This window comes from Abramis brama, assembly GCF_963993115.1.
Source record: "Abramis brama genome assembly, chromosome: 6".
Lineage (NCBI taxonomy): Eukaryota > Metazoa > Chordata > Actinopteri > Cypriniformes > Leuciscidae > Abramis > Abramis brama.
Genome location: NC_139968.1, coordinates 45639264 through 45655613, shown reverse-complemented (window position 1 = coordinate 45655613; position 16350 = coordinate 45639264). Strand labels below are relative to the sequence as shown.

General features: G+C 37.8%; 1 protein-coding gene across 1 annotated transcript in view; it reads right to left on the bottom strand.

Moving 5' to 3' along the window:
- Positions 1–8300: 8300 nt before the first annotated feature.
- The window catches only part of LOC311085316 (uncharacterized protein), a 63983-nt gene continuing 55933 nt past the window's right edge, over positions 8301–16350 (bottom strand). Inside the window, exons 4-6 of the mRNA XM_084117785.1 lie at positions 12486–13115; positions 10586–12274; positions 8301–10313 (exon numbers count right to left, since the gene is read on the bottom strand). Of these exons, the coding sequence (XP_083973911.1) occupies positions 8425–10313; positions 10586–12274; positions 12486–13115 (4208 nt within the window). The 3' untranslated portion in view covers positions 8301–8424. The remainder of the gene's footprint in view (positions 10314–10585; positions 12275–12485; positions 13116–16350) is intronic.

The window sequence follows — 16350 nt, the reverse complement described above, 5'->3', positions numbered from 1 at the left end:
TTTTTGGTTTAAATGTAACAAATTATCCTTGAATATTACCAAAACCTGCTATATTGTCTTCAGTGCAAATAGACATATATGCAATGACCGTAATATAAATATAACCATAGATGGCAGATCAATCAATAAAGTTGATTACATTAAATTCCTGGGAATCCACATTGACAAATCTTTGAATTTTAGGAAACATATTGATGAGTTGACAAAAAAATTATCTAAACTAGTGGGTCTATTTTTTAAATGAAGACATGTGCTTCCACTAGAAGCATTGTTATCATTATATAGATCACTGTTTGAGCCTCATTTGTGCTACTGTAATATTATCTGTAATAATACATACCCTACCTATAAAAAAAATACTTATATTACAAAAAAAAAGCCATAAGAGCGATTTCTTGGTCCAAGCAAATTTCTCCTACAAATCCTCTCTTCCACAGATATGGTCTCCTTAAACTTCCTGAATATAATTTTTATCAAAATGCATGTGTTATGTATCAGGTTGTTCACAGGTTAAATACTCACTTATGTGAACTCATTCCATTATATTCATCCTTTCACCAACAAAACACGAGGAATAAATTGCTTCTAAAAGGAAAATACAGGAAATTAAAATGTACTCGTTTTAGCATAGGTTTTAGAGGACCACAAATATGGAATGAGTTGGAAAACAACATAAAACAATCTACTACATTTTCTATATTTAATTTTTTTTTTAAGCACTATCTACTGGGGAGTTATGCATCTGATGGTTTCGAGGTTTGACATTCATAAGGTCGAAACTTTCTACCTGTATATGAGGGAGGTGATGTGTAGCTATGTATCGTTTATAATTATATTGAAATGATTGTATTGCATTGTATTTGCTGAATTGAAGGATTTATGAACCATGGTAGACAGATGGGATTTTTGTTTTGGGCATGCAAACAGGGTTCTCTCCTTGTATATGGATTAGATGGAGGTTACGAGTATATATATACTTTATCAATGTATTGAAATTGTTATTGAAGGTTCTATGGACTGTGACTGAGAGATGGGATCTTACTTTTGGCGTGCGTTAACACAGTGTTGTGTTAGGTCATGCTGTATGTCGGGTGGTGGTGTCTAGGATCCCTGTTCTATAAGCTTGTAGCTTCAGAGGGAGTCCTTTTTTCACAATGTATTATTGTTATTGGCAGATTGCTTTTAAGTTTGTATGTAAAATTGTGAAAAAAAAAATGAAAAAAAAAGAATTAGCTGCCAGGAATGTGAAATGTAATGCTGTATTAGCCTGTTACTGATGACTATTTGTCAAATGACTTGGTGAGTTAAAGGAGTAGTTCACTTTTAAAAAAACTTTTGCTGATAATTTACTCACCCCCATGAGACTGTCCATGTCTTTCTTTCTTCAGTCGAAAAGAAATTAAGGTTTTTGCTGAAAACATTCCAGGATATCCCCCCATATTATGGACTTCAATGGGCCCCAAACGGTTCAAGGTCCAAATGACAGTTTCAGTGCAGCTTCAAAGGGCTTTAAACGATACCAGACGATGAATAAGGGTCTTATCTAGCGAAACGATCGGTCATTTCAAAAATAAATAAAAAAGTTTAAGTTTTATAAGCACAAATGCTCGCCTTGCTCTGTTCTGTGATGCGTGTTCGTGACGTCATGTAATACGCAATTACGTTGAAAAGGTCACGCTTGACGTGTTTACAAATGTGCGGAAGGAGGACCATATACACATTTTCAAATGTCTTTGTGTCAGTTTATCGTTTAAAATGCCCATTTCGTGTGCGTATCCTGGGTGTTTTTAATATTAAAAAGCCTAAAAGAAAAAACATTTCAGGACAAAATTTTTTCAAGCGTGACCTTTTCAACGTAATTGCGTATTACATGACGTCACCAACGCGCATCACAGAACAGAGCAAGGCGAGCATTTGTGCTTATAAAACTTAAACTTTTTTATTTATTTTTGAAATGACCGATTGTTTGGCTAGATAAGACCCTTATTCATCGTCTGGTATCGTTTAAAGCCCTTTGAAGCTGCACTGAAACTGTCATTTGGACCTTGAACCATGTTCAATTTCTCTTGTTCGTTGATAGACGCTGGCTTCTTCTTCAGCTCTGACTTCACGTGCAGCAGTGCACGAGCGCAAAACCTCACAGCACCCTCCCCCTGTCGGTGATTGGTTGGAACACTATTTGTTTTGGTTTTGAGTGGTTGGTGAAACCAATTGTTTTTGTGTGCAGATCTCAAGAGCCTGGGCTGGCTACAGAGACGCTTTTTTTTGACGGCAGCTAGCGGATCGTTAGGAAAGATTAGATGAATGTGATCATTTACGTTTGGGCCTTTTTTGGGCCTGAAATCGCTGATACAACCTTTAATATAGTTTTTATGTATATTTCTTTATTAGTTTTTTTTACTTGTTTTATTATTTTTTTTTCCTTAAATTCATTTAACATAATTCAATAAAGAAATAATAATGAATAAACAAATAAAATCAAAATTAAATGAATGAACAAATAAATTAAGGAATGAAAAATGACACTGCTGTATATGGACATTTTAAAGGGTAAGTTCGGTATTTTACACTTAAAGCCCTGTTTACAGAATGTTTCTGATGAAATAGAACGGTTAAGATTAAAATTTGGACACATGCTGCTGTCCCGAGAATTTTAGGTTTCTTTCGCTTTCCCCAAAACCTCCAGAATGGGTGTATAGGTGCACTGGAACAATCCTTCCTAATACGCATTAAACTTTCGTTTACAAAGACGTGAAACTCACAGAGTGGTCAGGGGTGTTCACTGATATGCTCACACAAAAATCGCTGCAAAAGATGCTTTCCAACAGGTGTTTTACCATTCGTTGTAAAACTGTGGATCTATTTTTCCAAAACGTCTCACACCCGTAGATTCTTCCGTTGAGAGCTTGAATAATAGACACTCCAGCCCAGTTGGTGGCGATAATGCACCTTTGCCAATTGCAAGCAAACCGCTGGCATTTCATTGAATACACAGAAGAAGCAGAAGAAGAAGCGGCGGAGTAATACCGTACCTCACACAGCTCTTTCAATACAAGTCAATGGAGTTGGACAAAAGCTACGATAAAACCTGTTGGAAAGCATCTTTTGCAGCGATTTTTGTGTGAGCACATCAGTGAACACCCCTGACCACTCGGTGAGTTTCACGTCTTTGTAAACGAAAGTTTAATGCATTTTAGGAAGGATTGTTCCAGTGCACATATGCAGCCATTCTGGAGGTGGGGGGGGGGGAGCGAAAGAAACCTAAAATTCTCGGGACAGCAGCATGTGTCCAAATTTTAATCTTAACCGTTCTATTTAATCAGAAACGATCTGTAAACAGGGCTTTAAGTGTAAAATACCGAACTTGTCCTTTAAGGAGAGTATACTCTAAAAACTTTTACTATGATTTACTTTTATTTATTTTTTGGTGAAACTTTTTTTTTACTCTTAAAATATTGACGGAATTTGAATGCAATGAAATCAATTACATATACCACATGAACTGAGTAAATGTAAGTAAAAAAATTAAGTAGATCTGAGTAACTGCATTCGGTACATTAACAAATAAAATTTAGTAAAAATAATTGAGGAAAACATTTTAAAAAACAATATTTAAGAGTAATTTAAATTTGTATTTGAGTAATATTAACTTTTTTAAATGTCCTCTAAACCTTTGTAAAATACTCAGGTACCAGTATAGACATACCACACAAACACAGGTAACGTTATACATGATATTGGCCTTTATTGTCGATGAGTACATAATATTTTATACTGTTTAAACATGCATACAACATTGCCTACATTTAAACTCATATAACAAACATATTAGAAGTAAAAACTAAATAAATTTAAAAGTAATTAAAATGTAATCAACGAGTCTGTTTTTCAATTTCCACTGTGTCAGCACCCCCCCCCCCCCCCCCCCCCCCGTCCCCCCCCCCAAAACCGACAAGTTTATTTTTTATGATAGCAGTTTTTGTTTTTATTTATTTTCATTTTAAGTTTGGTGAATTTAACTACTTCAAAAATCATTTTGTTTTTAGATTGCAATGTTACAATGTTAGAATGTAATGTAATTTGACCCATTTTTTGCACATAATAGATTCACTATGTTTGTTTTCATAGCCTTCAGTATGAACATTGTTTGTAGGACAATATTAATCAGGATATGAAATAATTTTTTTTTTAATTAAATGCAGATTTTAAATAGAAAAAAAAAAATTTAAAACTGAGATTATACAATACATCGCCATTTAGCCCAAAAATAAGATTTTTTTTTTTTTTTTGGCAATTGGTTATTGCGTATTGCCCAAACCTTATGGCATGCATTAAATGCTGAATTTCCTATTTTTAGCAAAGCAGTTATGATACATTATTATCAATGTTAAATGTTTTTTAACAATTAGCCTACAGTCAGTCTTGCATTAATAATTCAGTTTGTTTGCGCCCCCAAAAATGTTTTTAGCAGCAGCCGCCACCAGTTAATATAGTAAATAAGCACAAATGAACTATATCTTGAAAGATACATTACAACTTGATGGAATGTATCATGTCTCATTTAATCGCTCAATCAGTGTTTCAAAAGCGGAATTAGGAAAATAAAACCGCTTGAGAACAATATGTCTCCTAACAGGGTTTGAAATTAACTTTTTCATTCACCGGCCAATTTGTGTACAAAAAAGTTTTAAGTTACCGGCCATTCAGAATTTCTACAAGCCAAAAAAGAAAAGAAAAAGAACGGAACCAGATCGACTACTTCACAGCTTCAGTGCAAATGAACAAGCGCTGTTATTAGTTGTGTAGTGACGTGTGTGTGTTCAAGAGAGCCAGATATGAGCAAATTCTGAGCAATACACTGTATTTAATATATCATAAAATCTGCTAAATCTGCACAGATTTGTCTTACACAAACTTCCCCAGCAAAGTGAGTAAACATAATAACTAATACGCCAAATTAGCTCGTGATTTGACAGTGTTTTTCCGCCACAGTTGATTTTTACCCGCATTTGGCGGATGTTCATTTCAAACCCTGCACGTAAAGTAACATTTACCTCAGGAAAGTATTTTGCTAAATATATGCCCTATATTACATATTATAGTTTTACTCAATATTGTTATTATTTATTTATTATAATTAATATCTAACGAGAGGAATGTAATTAATCAATCTAATTATTATATTGTTATATCTATTATCAAATGCTATATTTTTATTTTTAATAATGAAAGTGTTGTTACAATTGTAATATTTCTTATTTAGTTAATATTTTATTTAGCAATGATACAAAATAATTATAATTATTATTATTAGTCATATTAATAAATCAACACAACATTTTTGGAATTTTCAATTTCAATTTTAACCAAGAAAAAAAAAAAAAATCGCAATTAGAAACTTTTCTTGGCCCCGGATCTCCCTAGAGGAACTGAAGTCCACCCCTCATAGTCTCACAAGATCATGTGGAAAACACTGGATGCATTGTTAACCATTAATGAGCAAACAGTGATCGTTTGATGTCACTAGTCTAGTGGTAATAGGCATTACAATCTGATCGGACCAGTCGTTTCGAGTGCTGTAGCTCCTAAAATTAGGTTTGACCAGTAAAAAAAGAAAATCTGTAATTTCCAATATACACTCTGCTCGTTTTTTAACTGTAGAGTGAAGGGTGTAAGTTCTTACAGTTCAAAAACAATGTTTTATGTTTTAAAATTTAATCTCACTTCAACTAAAGTTACTGTATGTTGTAATAATAAACAGTTATTTTTCCAATAGCTTTCACACAAAGAGAGAAGCTCAAAGAGTGGTTCAAATAAATGTAATTTTAAACAGGATGGGACTATAGTTCTAGAAGAGGTTTTGGGGCCTTCATATTCACATATGGCCAAACAGTAACAGAAGTTACAGGGGGCCCTCGTAGTTCTTTGTTTAAAATGCCCTGTATAGGCTATGGGACACATATATATTAGAGCAATAAGGACCCAGTTGGGTCACACTTTATATTAAATGGCTTTAAGTACTATACTTACATTGAAATTAATAATTTGACACAATGGATTTATTGTGTACATGTTTTTACATTGTACTTATATTTTGAAAAAACCTGCATGCAATTAAAGCTGTAATTAATGTATGTAATTACATTTGTAATTACACTGTTGACCCTAACCTCACCTGTATCACGCCTCAATAGCAGCACAAGTGTTTTACAATACAACATCAACGCAATAAGCACATTGTAACTGTACATAGTACTTAAAGCCACTTAATATAAAGTGGGACCCACATTTGTTTTCATTGCTAAGGGGTTTTCTGAACCAAACTGGATCGCGTGGCCTTAAACCCCATGCAGGGGTTTCTCCTGACGAGATAAAAGATGTAAAAGACATTTGTATATATTCTAAATAAAAGACAGATTGTACTGAATGTCAGCTTGCTTATTTTGCTCATGATAAGGATTTATTGAGTCCACATGTGATGCAAACCAGAAACTAGAGCCGTCGCTCCAAACACAACGTTGCGAAGCTGTTTGCGAATGTTCGTTGGAATGATGGTTTCGGGAAACACCGACTCGTTGAACTGCTGATAACGACGGAACTTACAACCATAGTTGGTAACGATGCTTTCGGGAAACACCCCAGTTTAATTCTCCATTCTCAAATATTAGATAGAAATTTCACAAATATATTAAGTATTTTAAATAAATAATTGGTTTGTCAAATACTAAATTAACTGTTGGATTTTTAGTCAATTATTTTGGTTTGTTCAACTCAAACCATCAAGTAAATGATATTCAGAGTTTTTATTAAAGGCCGTGTTGCAGGGTTAATTTTTCAACGAATTTGTGCAATTTACTTGTTAGTAATAAACATTTAAACTGTTATCCATTGTATTTTATGTTGTTGGGTATCACAAAACGGAATAATACGAAAAAGTAGGTACTATCTTACAGCGGTTTGCAACGATTCTCCTTTCCCCCACAATGCATTGCATTACGTCACGTTGGGGAGAGAATTTAATAAAGCCCGCCTTGAGAGCACTGAGAGTGACTAGAGAGACGAGTAGTAGAGTATTCAGATAGCGCAGATTATAGATAAATAGATAAATACATAGATAGATATATAGACTAGATAGATAGACAGATAGATAGCTAGATAGATATAGATAGACAGACAGACAGACAGATATAGATATATAGATAGATTGATAGATAGATAGATAGATAGATAGATAGATAGATAGATAGATAGATAGGCTAGTATAGAGAGAGAGATAGGCAGACAGCCAGATAGCATAACGTTAGCATAGAAAGCTAGCAGCTAGATAGATAATTATATAGAAATATATAGGTAGATTGACAATGGTGAACTACTGTGTTTGTGCTGAGTGTAAAAACTCTGGATGCTAAATGAGATACGTCACATCTGGTCGTGGGGTGAGCTCCTTGACCAGCGACCAAAACGCACTCACTCACTTCCCTACAGCACAAGCTTTCCAACGCAGTTTCCATAGGATGGCACCGCTCACACAAGCACCTGCCAAACACAGCGACAGACACGTGGCGGCTACGTTTGCAACAAAATTTTCACCGGAGGAAGAGATAAAAGAAACGCCCATATAGCTAGCATGATGCCTTCTATTTCTAGATGACAAAGACAACGTTTACCAGTACTACGACACTATGACAAAGGTTAGCGGTACTTATCTGAACTAATGTCATGATCACTGCTACTAGATATAAAGAAAACGTTGATTTTTCACTCTGTGCTATTCAATGACCGTAAAAAAATAAAAAAAAAAAATAAATGTGTCGTTATTGTGCACTGCTGCTCGTAGACTAGATCCAGTGCTCATTGCTGCATTGCTAAATGATAGCAACTCACCAGGACACTTCACCAACTCTCCACTCATTCTCCTCGGACCATGCATTTATGCATTTAATTATTAAGTATTTACGACATTGTGGTGGCGTTCAAGTGCGTTCAACTCATAAATACGATCTATACGAGATGACTTGAACGCACCATAATACTAGGCTGGGGCTACCTTTCCTCCACTTCTCCCCAACGTGACGTCATCACCGAATTGCGAAAAAAAAACATTAATACCAAAAATGTAAAAAACTGGTCTTTAAGACCATTTTTAAGACATTTTAAAAATTATATACATATCTTGAGCGACAGTGGTGGTTAACCTGCAACATGGGCTTTAAGTTAATATTGTTAAATAATACCGTTTTACTTACTAAACCACTGAATTATTTTTTAGAGTGTTACAACAAAATGTGTGTGTGTGTGTGTGTGTGTGTGTGTGTGTGTAAGCATGCTTAAAGTGTATTAAATGTGATTTAACCCTTTCATTTCTCTGTGTTTGTGTGTTAAGCATGTTCTCCATCGTGATTGTGTTATGGGAATGGGTCATTTTTAGCCCCAAAACATTCTCCCAACGCCTTTAATAATAAGATTTAACCCTGATCTTTTTTTCTCTTTATATAGTTGTTCAAGCCTCTCTTTGAGCTCCTGAACCTGCTGCTCTTTTCTCTCACTGAAATCATTCAATTCTTCTTCTTGTTTTCTGGCTTCATCTTGATTTTTCTTCTTCATCTTCTCTATTTCCTCTTCATGTTTCTGTTTCATTTCTTCACACTCTTTTTCTTCTCTTCTAATTCTGTCTCTCTCCCCTCTTTCTCTTCTCTCGATCTCTTCTTCTTGCTCTTGTTTCAGATCTTCCATCATTTTCTCCCATCTCTTTCTCTTCTCCCCTCGTCTCTCTTCATCCTCTTGTTTTCTCCTCTCCCACTCCTCTTTTCTCTCTCGCTCCAGCTGCTCATAACGTGTCTTCATTTCGGTTTTCTTGTCTTCATATTCTTTTTCTATCTGTTTTCTGTCTCTTCTCAGTTTCTGTTTCTCCTCCTCTATCATCTGTTCTTCTTCTCTCTCGGCTTCAAATTTCTTTCTCATTTTCTCCAGTTCTTCCTGTTTTTCTCTCAGCTGTTCCTCGTGTCTCTTTTTCATCTCTCTTTCCTCTTCCTCTCCTTCTTTCATCTGTTGTTTCTTCTCTTCCTCCCATTCTCTCTGCTGTCGTTTAATTCCCTCTTGAATCTCTTCATCATCTTCAGCCTCTTTTATTTTTCTCTTCCATTCTTCTCTCTCTTCCTCTTCTTGTCCCTTCTTCATTTGTTCCTCTAAATCTCTCTTTTTTATTTCCTCTTCCTGTTTTCTTCTTAACTCTGCCATGATGTGTTCCTGCTCAGTTTTCATCTTTATCTTTTCTTGATCTTTTTTATATTCTTCTTCTCTCATCCTATCTTCCTCTTCTCCTTCTTTTTCCTGTTTATCATACTGTAATCTGTTATTTTCAATCTCTCTCTCCATCTCATCTATTGTTTGATCATATTCATCTCTTCGCTGTTTTTCCTCTTCTGATCGTTTCTGATCCTCCTCCTCTTGTTTCTTCTGGTCTGATTTTTCTTTCTCCTCAAACTCTCTCCTCAGTGTTTCCTCTTGTTCTCTGAACTTGTTCTCCAGACTCTCTCTCTCCTCATCTATCTTTAGTTTCTTCTCCTCCAGTCTCTTTCTCATGTTTTTGATTTCCGTCTCATATTTGGTTTCTAAGTCTTTAACTTGATCCTGTTTTTTTCTTTTATTCTCTTCTAGCATTTCTTTTCTCTTTTCAATGGAGATCGCTGCCTCCTCAAACATCTCATTAGTGAAGTATCGGCCCTCATTAGACTTCTTCACCTCTTCTATCATGTTTATCAGCTCAGTAACTTGCATCCGGTCTTGTGTTTCTCTGTTGTTAAAAGCCAGGAATCTGTTTCCACATTCGCTGATCAGTTTCTTGAGTTCAGCATTTTTACTTGTCTCTAAATATTGTTCTATTGTTTGTTTCTTCAGAGCATCTCCTTTAGTGAAGATAACAATGCTGAAATCTGCTGCTTTTGGGCCAAAGATCATCTTTATCACGTCTAAAGTGTCTCTCTCCTCTTGAGTGATTCTTCCCAAACTCAACACAATGATGAACACATGAGGTCCAGGTGCGGACAGTGAAACACACTTCATCATTTCTTTCTGCACTTGTTCTTTTGTCAGTGAGCTGTCAAAGAGTCCTGGAGTATCAACAACAGTTACTGATTTACCATCAACTTCAACATCTCCCTTCTTACAAGTAGTGGTCACCAAACGTTTACTGGCTTCGCTGTGAAATTCGTTGTTTCCGAGGATTGTGTTTCCTGTGGCGCTCTTTCCATTTCCTCTCCTCCCAAACAGCAAGATTCTCAAACATCCTGAATCTGAAGATGAATCTTCATCATCTGAAAATGACAATAATAGGGTTTAGAGATTAATAACAACTTATTCAATTTGAGACCCAGAGCGACTAGTGTTGAACTTAAACCTAAAATTTAAACTATTTACAGTCCATCTCAGTGGTTCTCAACCTTTTTTGGTTCAAACCCCCCACTCAATCCATTATCCAGGTCTCTTACCAACCTATTAAATAAAGTGTAGGTTACTCTTTTCACTGAATATTCCCTGTGCATAAACAATGCAGATTTATTTTCACAGGCATATTCATAATTCTGACCTTGAGGGTGTGTGTCTGTATTATGTGTTTCTTCTCTTCTTTGTCTTTCCTGTTGTTTCTGTTTCTCCCATTCCTCTCGTTCTCTCTTCATCTCCTCTCGCATCTTTCTCTCTTCATCCTCTATGTCTTTAATATCTCTTCTATATTGTTCTTCTCTTTCCATATATTCCTCTTCTCTTCTCTTTCTCTCTTCATTATGATTCTGTCTTTCTTTCTCCATCTTCATCTTCATTCTCTCTTTCTCTTCTTCATGTTTGGACTGAAGATCTTCTTTCTCTCTCTGTCTTCTTTCTCTCTCTCTTTTAAATTTCTCATAATATTCATCCCATGTTTCCTGTTCTATTTTTCTCCTTATCCCATCCTCCTCTTGTCTTCTCTTTCTTTCTTTATCTTGATTCTGTCTTTCTTCCTCAATCATCATCTTCATTCTCTCTTTCTCTTGATTATATTCATCCCTCATTGCCTGTTCGTTCTTTCTCCTTCTCTCATCCTCTTCATCTCTTCTTTGTCTTTCCTCTTGTCTCTGTTTCTCCCATTCCTCTCGTTCTCTCTTCATCTCCTCTCGCATCTTCCTCTCTTCGTCCTCTCTTTCTTTAATGTTTCTTTTATATTGTTCTTCTCTCTTTCTAAACTCCTCTTCTCTTGTCTTTCTCTCTTTAGCTTGATTCTGTCTTTCTTCCTCCATCATCATCTTCAATCTCTCTTTCTCTTGATTATATTCATCCCTCAATTCCTGTTCTTTCTTTCTCCTTCTCTCATCCTCTTCATCTCTTCTTTGTCTTTCCTCTTGTTTCTGTCTCTCCCATTCCTCTCGTTCTCTCTTCATGTCCTCTTGCATTGTTCTTTCTTCATCCTCTCTTTCTTTAATGTCTCTTTTATACTGTTCTTCTCTCTTTCTAAACTCCTCTTCTCTTGTCTTCCTCTCTTTGTAATGATTTTGTATTTCTTCCTCCATCATCATCTTCATCCTCTTTTTCTCTTCTTTGTGTTTGTTCATCAGTTCTTCTTTCTCTCTGTTCAGTTGCTCCAATCTCTCCATTTGAATCACCTTTTGTTTTTCTTGTATTTCTCTTTCCATCTCTCTGAACATCTTACATGAGTAGTAACTGTCTCCGTTTGCTTTCACCATGTCGTCTATCTTCTGCAGTAGATCAGACACCTGTGTTCGGTCTCCAGTCTGATTATTATTGAACACATGGAATCTGTTTCCACACGCTTCAATGAGGTTTTTAAGTGCAGGTTCAGGTTTTCCCAGATACTGTTCAATGGTTTTCTTCTTCAGGTCGTCTCCTCTGGTGAAGAGCACAATAGTGAACATTAAAGAGTTTTTACCGAATATCTCTTGTATGATCTTCACTGATGTTGCTTCTTCTTGAGTGAATCGTCCCACTGGTATCAGTAAGAGAAACACATGTGGTCCAGGCAGGATCATGGAGATACAGTTGCTGATTTCTCTCTGGATTTCCTCATTAGTACGTTCAGTATCAAACAGTCCTGGAGTGTCGATCACAGTAACGTGTCGGCCGTTGATTTCAGCTCTTTCTCTCTGACACTCTTCAGTAATAGACTTTTGACATGTGTCTGATATAAATGCTTCTCCTCCCAAGATGGTGTTTCCAGTTGCACTCTTCCCAGCTCCAGTTTTTCCCAGCAGCACAATCCTCAGATCATCTGCTCTTTCTTTTGAATCTAAAAATAGATCAAATAAAAATTAAAAACAATATACTAAATTTCAAGTGAATCATACAGGTCTTTAGAGAATATTGTGTATAATTTATACTGAAGCATCATGTGCTAATCATATTATTTCTTCTGAACTCGGCATGCAATGTTATTAATTTATCTCACTAATCTGTTTAGACTTTTGCGATCATGAAAAGTCTGATTTTCTGATCATTACCTTGTGACTGAAACCACGTCTCTAATGAATGGATTCTCTTCTTCATTTCTTCAAATTTCTGCAGTTTTTCCATCTGTACATCCAACAATGTCTCTGTGGAGAAACAAACACCACTATTTGCCTCCACCATCTGCTCTAGTTTCTCCATTAACATGGACACTTGTGTGTCGGGGCCAATGAAATGATGTCGTCCTCCAAAACTCTCAATGACAGACTGTGTTTCTTCATTTAGTTCTGCTGTCCTGTCTTCTGAATTCTGGTATATGAGGATCATGGTGTGTTTGTTGAATCTTGAGCTGAATATCTTCTGGATCTTCTCCATTTCTGCTCTGTCTTCATTATTAAGTGGAGCATCAGGAATAATGAGGATGAACACATGAACTCCAGGATCACAGAGAGACACACAGCGGAGCGTCTGACGCATCACTTCCTCCTCTGAGATCTGAGTGTTGAACAGAGCTGGAAGCTCCACCAGAGACACCAGACGTCCATGAAGCTCCACGTCTCTCCTCACACACCCTGAGCTGAGCTCTGATCTTCTGTCTCCCTGGTTCAGGATCAGGTTTGATATGAAGGATCTTAATCCATTACTCCCACACAAAACCAGATTCAGCTTCACACCCTCTGGAACTGTCAAAGGAATAAACTAGGTTAACATTTGTGGTTTTAACTGTTTTAAAAACCTTTCATGTCTTAGCTGAACTGAACTTAGTCCTGTGGAAATATTGAAGAGAAAGCTCTAACCTCTCCCATGTGATCGTTGTGAAATCAAGTAAAAACAGGTAAAATGGGTAGTGGCTTCGACAGGGAGTTCAACGATCTTCATTTGAGATTTTCTACTTAAATGAAGGGGTCATCAGTCGGTCTGTGTTTTGTCATGAGCCGCTTGCGCTGATTACTGCAACTAAATCTACGATCAAAGTGCAGGCTGATTTCCAGCAGTGGTTCTCAAACTGAGAACAAATTACTGAGTTTTGCCGTTCATTTAATTCTACTCAATCTTAAAATGCCATAAATACATACCATCCAATCAAATTACCTTATCTTTTGCAGTCAAAACTGACTGCATCCACACAAACCAGCAATTGCGCTACATTACTGCTGTTCTCGACAATATACCTTTGTAAAAGTGGGTTTTTAGCACTTACTAGCAAGAAGAACAAATATAGACACAGACTGTGCATAGAGATCGATTCAAAGGTGCAGTGTGTAAAATTTGAGGATCTATTGTCAGAAATCCATTATAATATACAAAACTATGTTTTGAGTTGTGTTTAAAGACCTGACAAGATGAACTGTTCTGTTTTTAGAGGCAACTTGCACCGTCACTACGTTGAATACGCACAATGAAGTAGTAGTAGTAACGTTAGGAGTGAAGTTTGAACAAATAAAGGACCACACATATTATTTTGCACAAGAGCCGACAGAGCGTCAATCTTCATCGGCAAAGAAAAGAAAACATGATGCAGCCAGACGAAGTCGGGATAGATGACTGCAGAAATCCCGGGTTAACATCGGTGTGGCTTTTTCCAGATGGAATATGCTGGAGAAATGTTTTAAAAATGTCGGCGAAGTTGCCTGTTTTCTGCTGGACAGGTAAATTAGTCCAACTTTAGCAATGTAACATTAAGTGAAAACTGTTGTTTGGTTTCTTTGGCTACAAAATGGGCATAAAGTAACGTTTCCCTATCAGTCGATCACTTCAGGGAGACCTATCATCTTCGAGTATCTACAGAATGAGCCAATGAACGTTGGCGTGCATGAATTGCGTCGCCAACGTGCGTCGCCGTCTGGATGCGGGTATAAACACGGAAGCGGGCGCACGCACCTTTGTCTGATAGGGCTCCCTGAAGTGATCCTCAGTTGGACGATTCTGGTGGACGCGCTGGTTCTCAGCGTTCCGCCCCTGTGTCATTCTTCCTGGAGGTGCATGAGAAGTTTAAAAGGACGTGGACGGTGCCGTATAGTGCCAGAAGCCGTCCTAGTGGCTCCTCCCTCCTCACCACCCTCAATGGCGGAGCAACTAAGGCGTATGTGGATATCCCGCCAGTGGAGCGAGCCGTCGCGATGCAGCTGTGTCCGGCGTCCGCTTCCTCTTGGTGGGGTAATCCATGCCTCCCATCCAGGGCCTGCAAGTTTACGTCCGGTCTAACGGCGAAGGCTTACAGACCCCGTGGACAGGCTGCTTTCGCCCTCCATGCCATGGCGCTCCTGCAGGTCCACCAGGCCCAGGCGCTCATGGATAAGCACGAGGGTGGTTCTGACCCAGAGCTCCTCCGAGAGCTCCGTGCGGCAACTGACCTCGCTCTCCGGGCGACGAAAGAAACCGCATGTTCCGTTGATCAGGTGATGTCCACCTTGGTGGTCCAATTACGCATACCCTCCGTCCGTTCGTCGCCGAGGTCTACCTCCTGCGGCATCCTCTGCTCCCACTAAGCCGCCGCATCAGCCATCACCCAGACCACAGCGTGGACCCAGCTGTTGGAAGTTGACCCCGCCCGTCCAGGCCGCTGCCAAACCAGGTGGCAAGCGGAGGTGCAAACGACCCTGAGACAGGTAGATCTGTTTGCCGCCCCGGACATGTCCCACTGCCAGTTGTTCTATTTCCTGACTGAGGGCACCCTCGACACGGACACACTGGCACACAGCTGGCCCCGGGGGCCTCCGCAAGTATGCATTTCAGTGAGCCTTCTTGCACAGACCCTGCGCAAAGTCAGGGAGGATGAGGAGCAGGTCTTGCTCTTTGCGCTGTATTGGCCCAACCGGACCTGGTTCCTCCCTGGCCCATTCATCTTAGAGAGGACCTGCTATTTGCATAAATAAAGTGTAACTTATTTGTTGGTATTGCTTCACTACTGTGCACAAAAAGGTACGTGTAATTTGGTAATTCAAAGGTATTTTTTGCTCAAAGGTGAGCAAAAATTTGGTAATTAAATGCCTATTGCAAACGTTTCATTGTTTTACCACAACCTCAAACGATGGCTATCAGTACTACAATGGCAAACTAAAAAGACAATTAGGTAAGATTTGAGCATAATACTCATCTAATAGAACAATGTGGAGAGGACTCTTGATCCTCACCTGACTATTTCTCTATAAACTTCATCTATTATGTCATTTATAATGGACTGTGGTACAAAAACAGTGACAATGTTTGTCTTGTTTTGGCCACCGTAGCTTCTTCGAAAAGGAGGGGTGAGCGGTGGGCTGAGCCGTTGGTTGCAATTCGCAACCAAACTTCTAAATGCCGCTAAAACCTATACACTGCATCTTTAATTTGTTGGTATTGCAAATACCAACGTACTTATCAGACACTACCATTTTGTCTGTTTAAATGGGGAAAAATCAAAGATAACATCAGTAAACTATGGAGTGCCGCAAGGATCTGTGTTAGGCCCTCTGCTATTTTCAATATATATGCTGCCACTTGGTGATATTATAAGAAAACATGGAATTAATTTCCACTGTTATGCTGATGACACTCAATTATATATTTCATCACGACCAGATGAAAACACTAAATTATCTAAATTGACAGAGTGTGTTAAAGATATAAAATACTGGATGACGTGTAATTTTCTGCTATTAAATTCAGATAAAATGGAGGTATTACTTATTGGTCTGTGGAATAACAAAATTATTAAATGTTTAATTTAGATTCCAATATAAACTGAGAAAGTTATATTGGTTTTCATGATTATATCAAGAGATTCCTGCCAGTCCTGTTCTCTAAATGAGTCAATCGCTGAGACTCTCACCCTCACCCTTTGTCTTTATGCATTTCCTGACCATTAAGCTCAATGTACAGCTGTGCTTTTGTCTCTGTGATCATATGAAGGTATGGGTGAAACTGTCAGGTTAATTG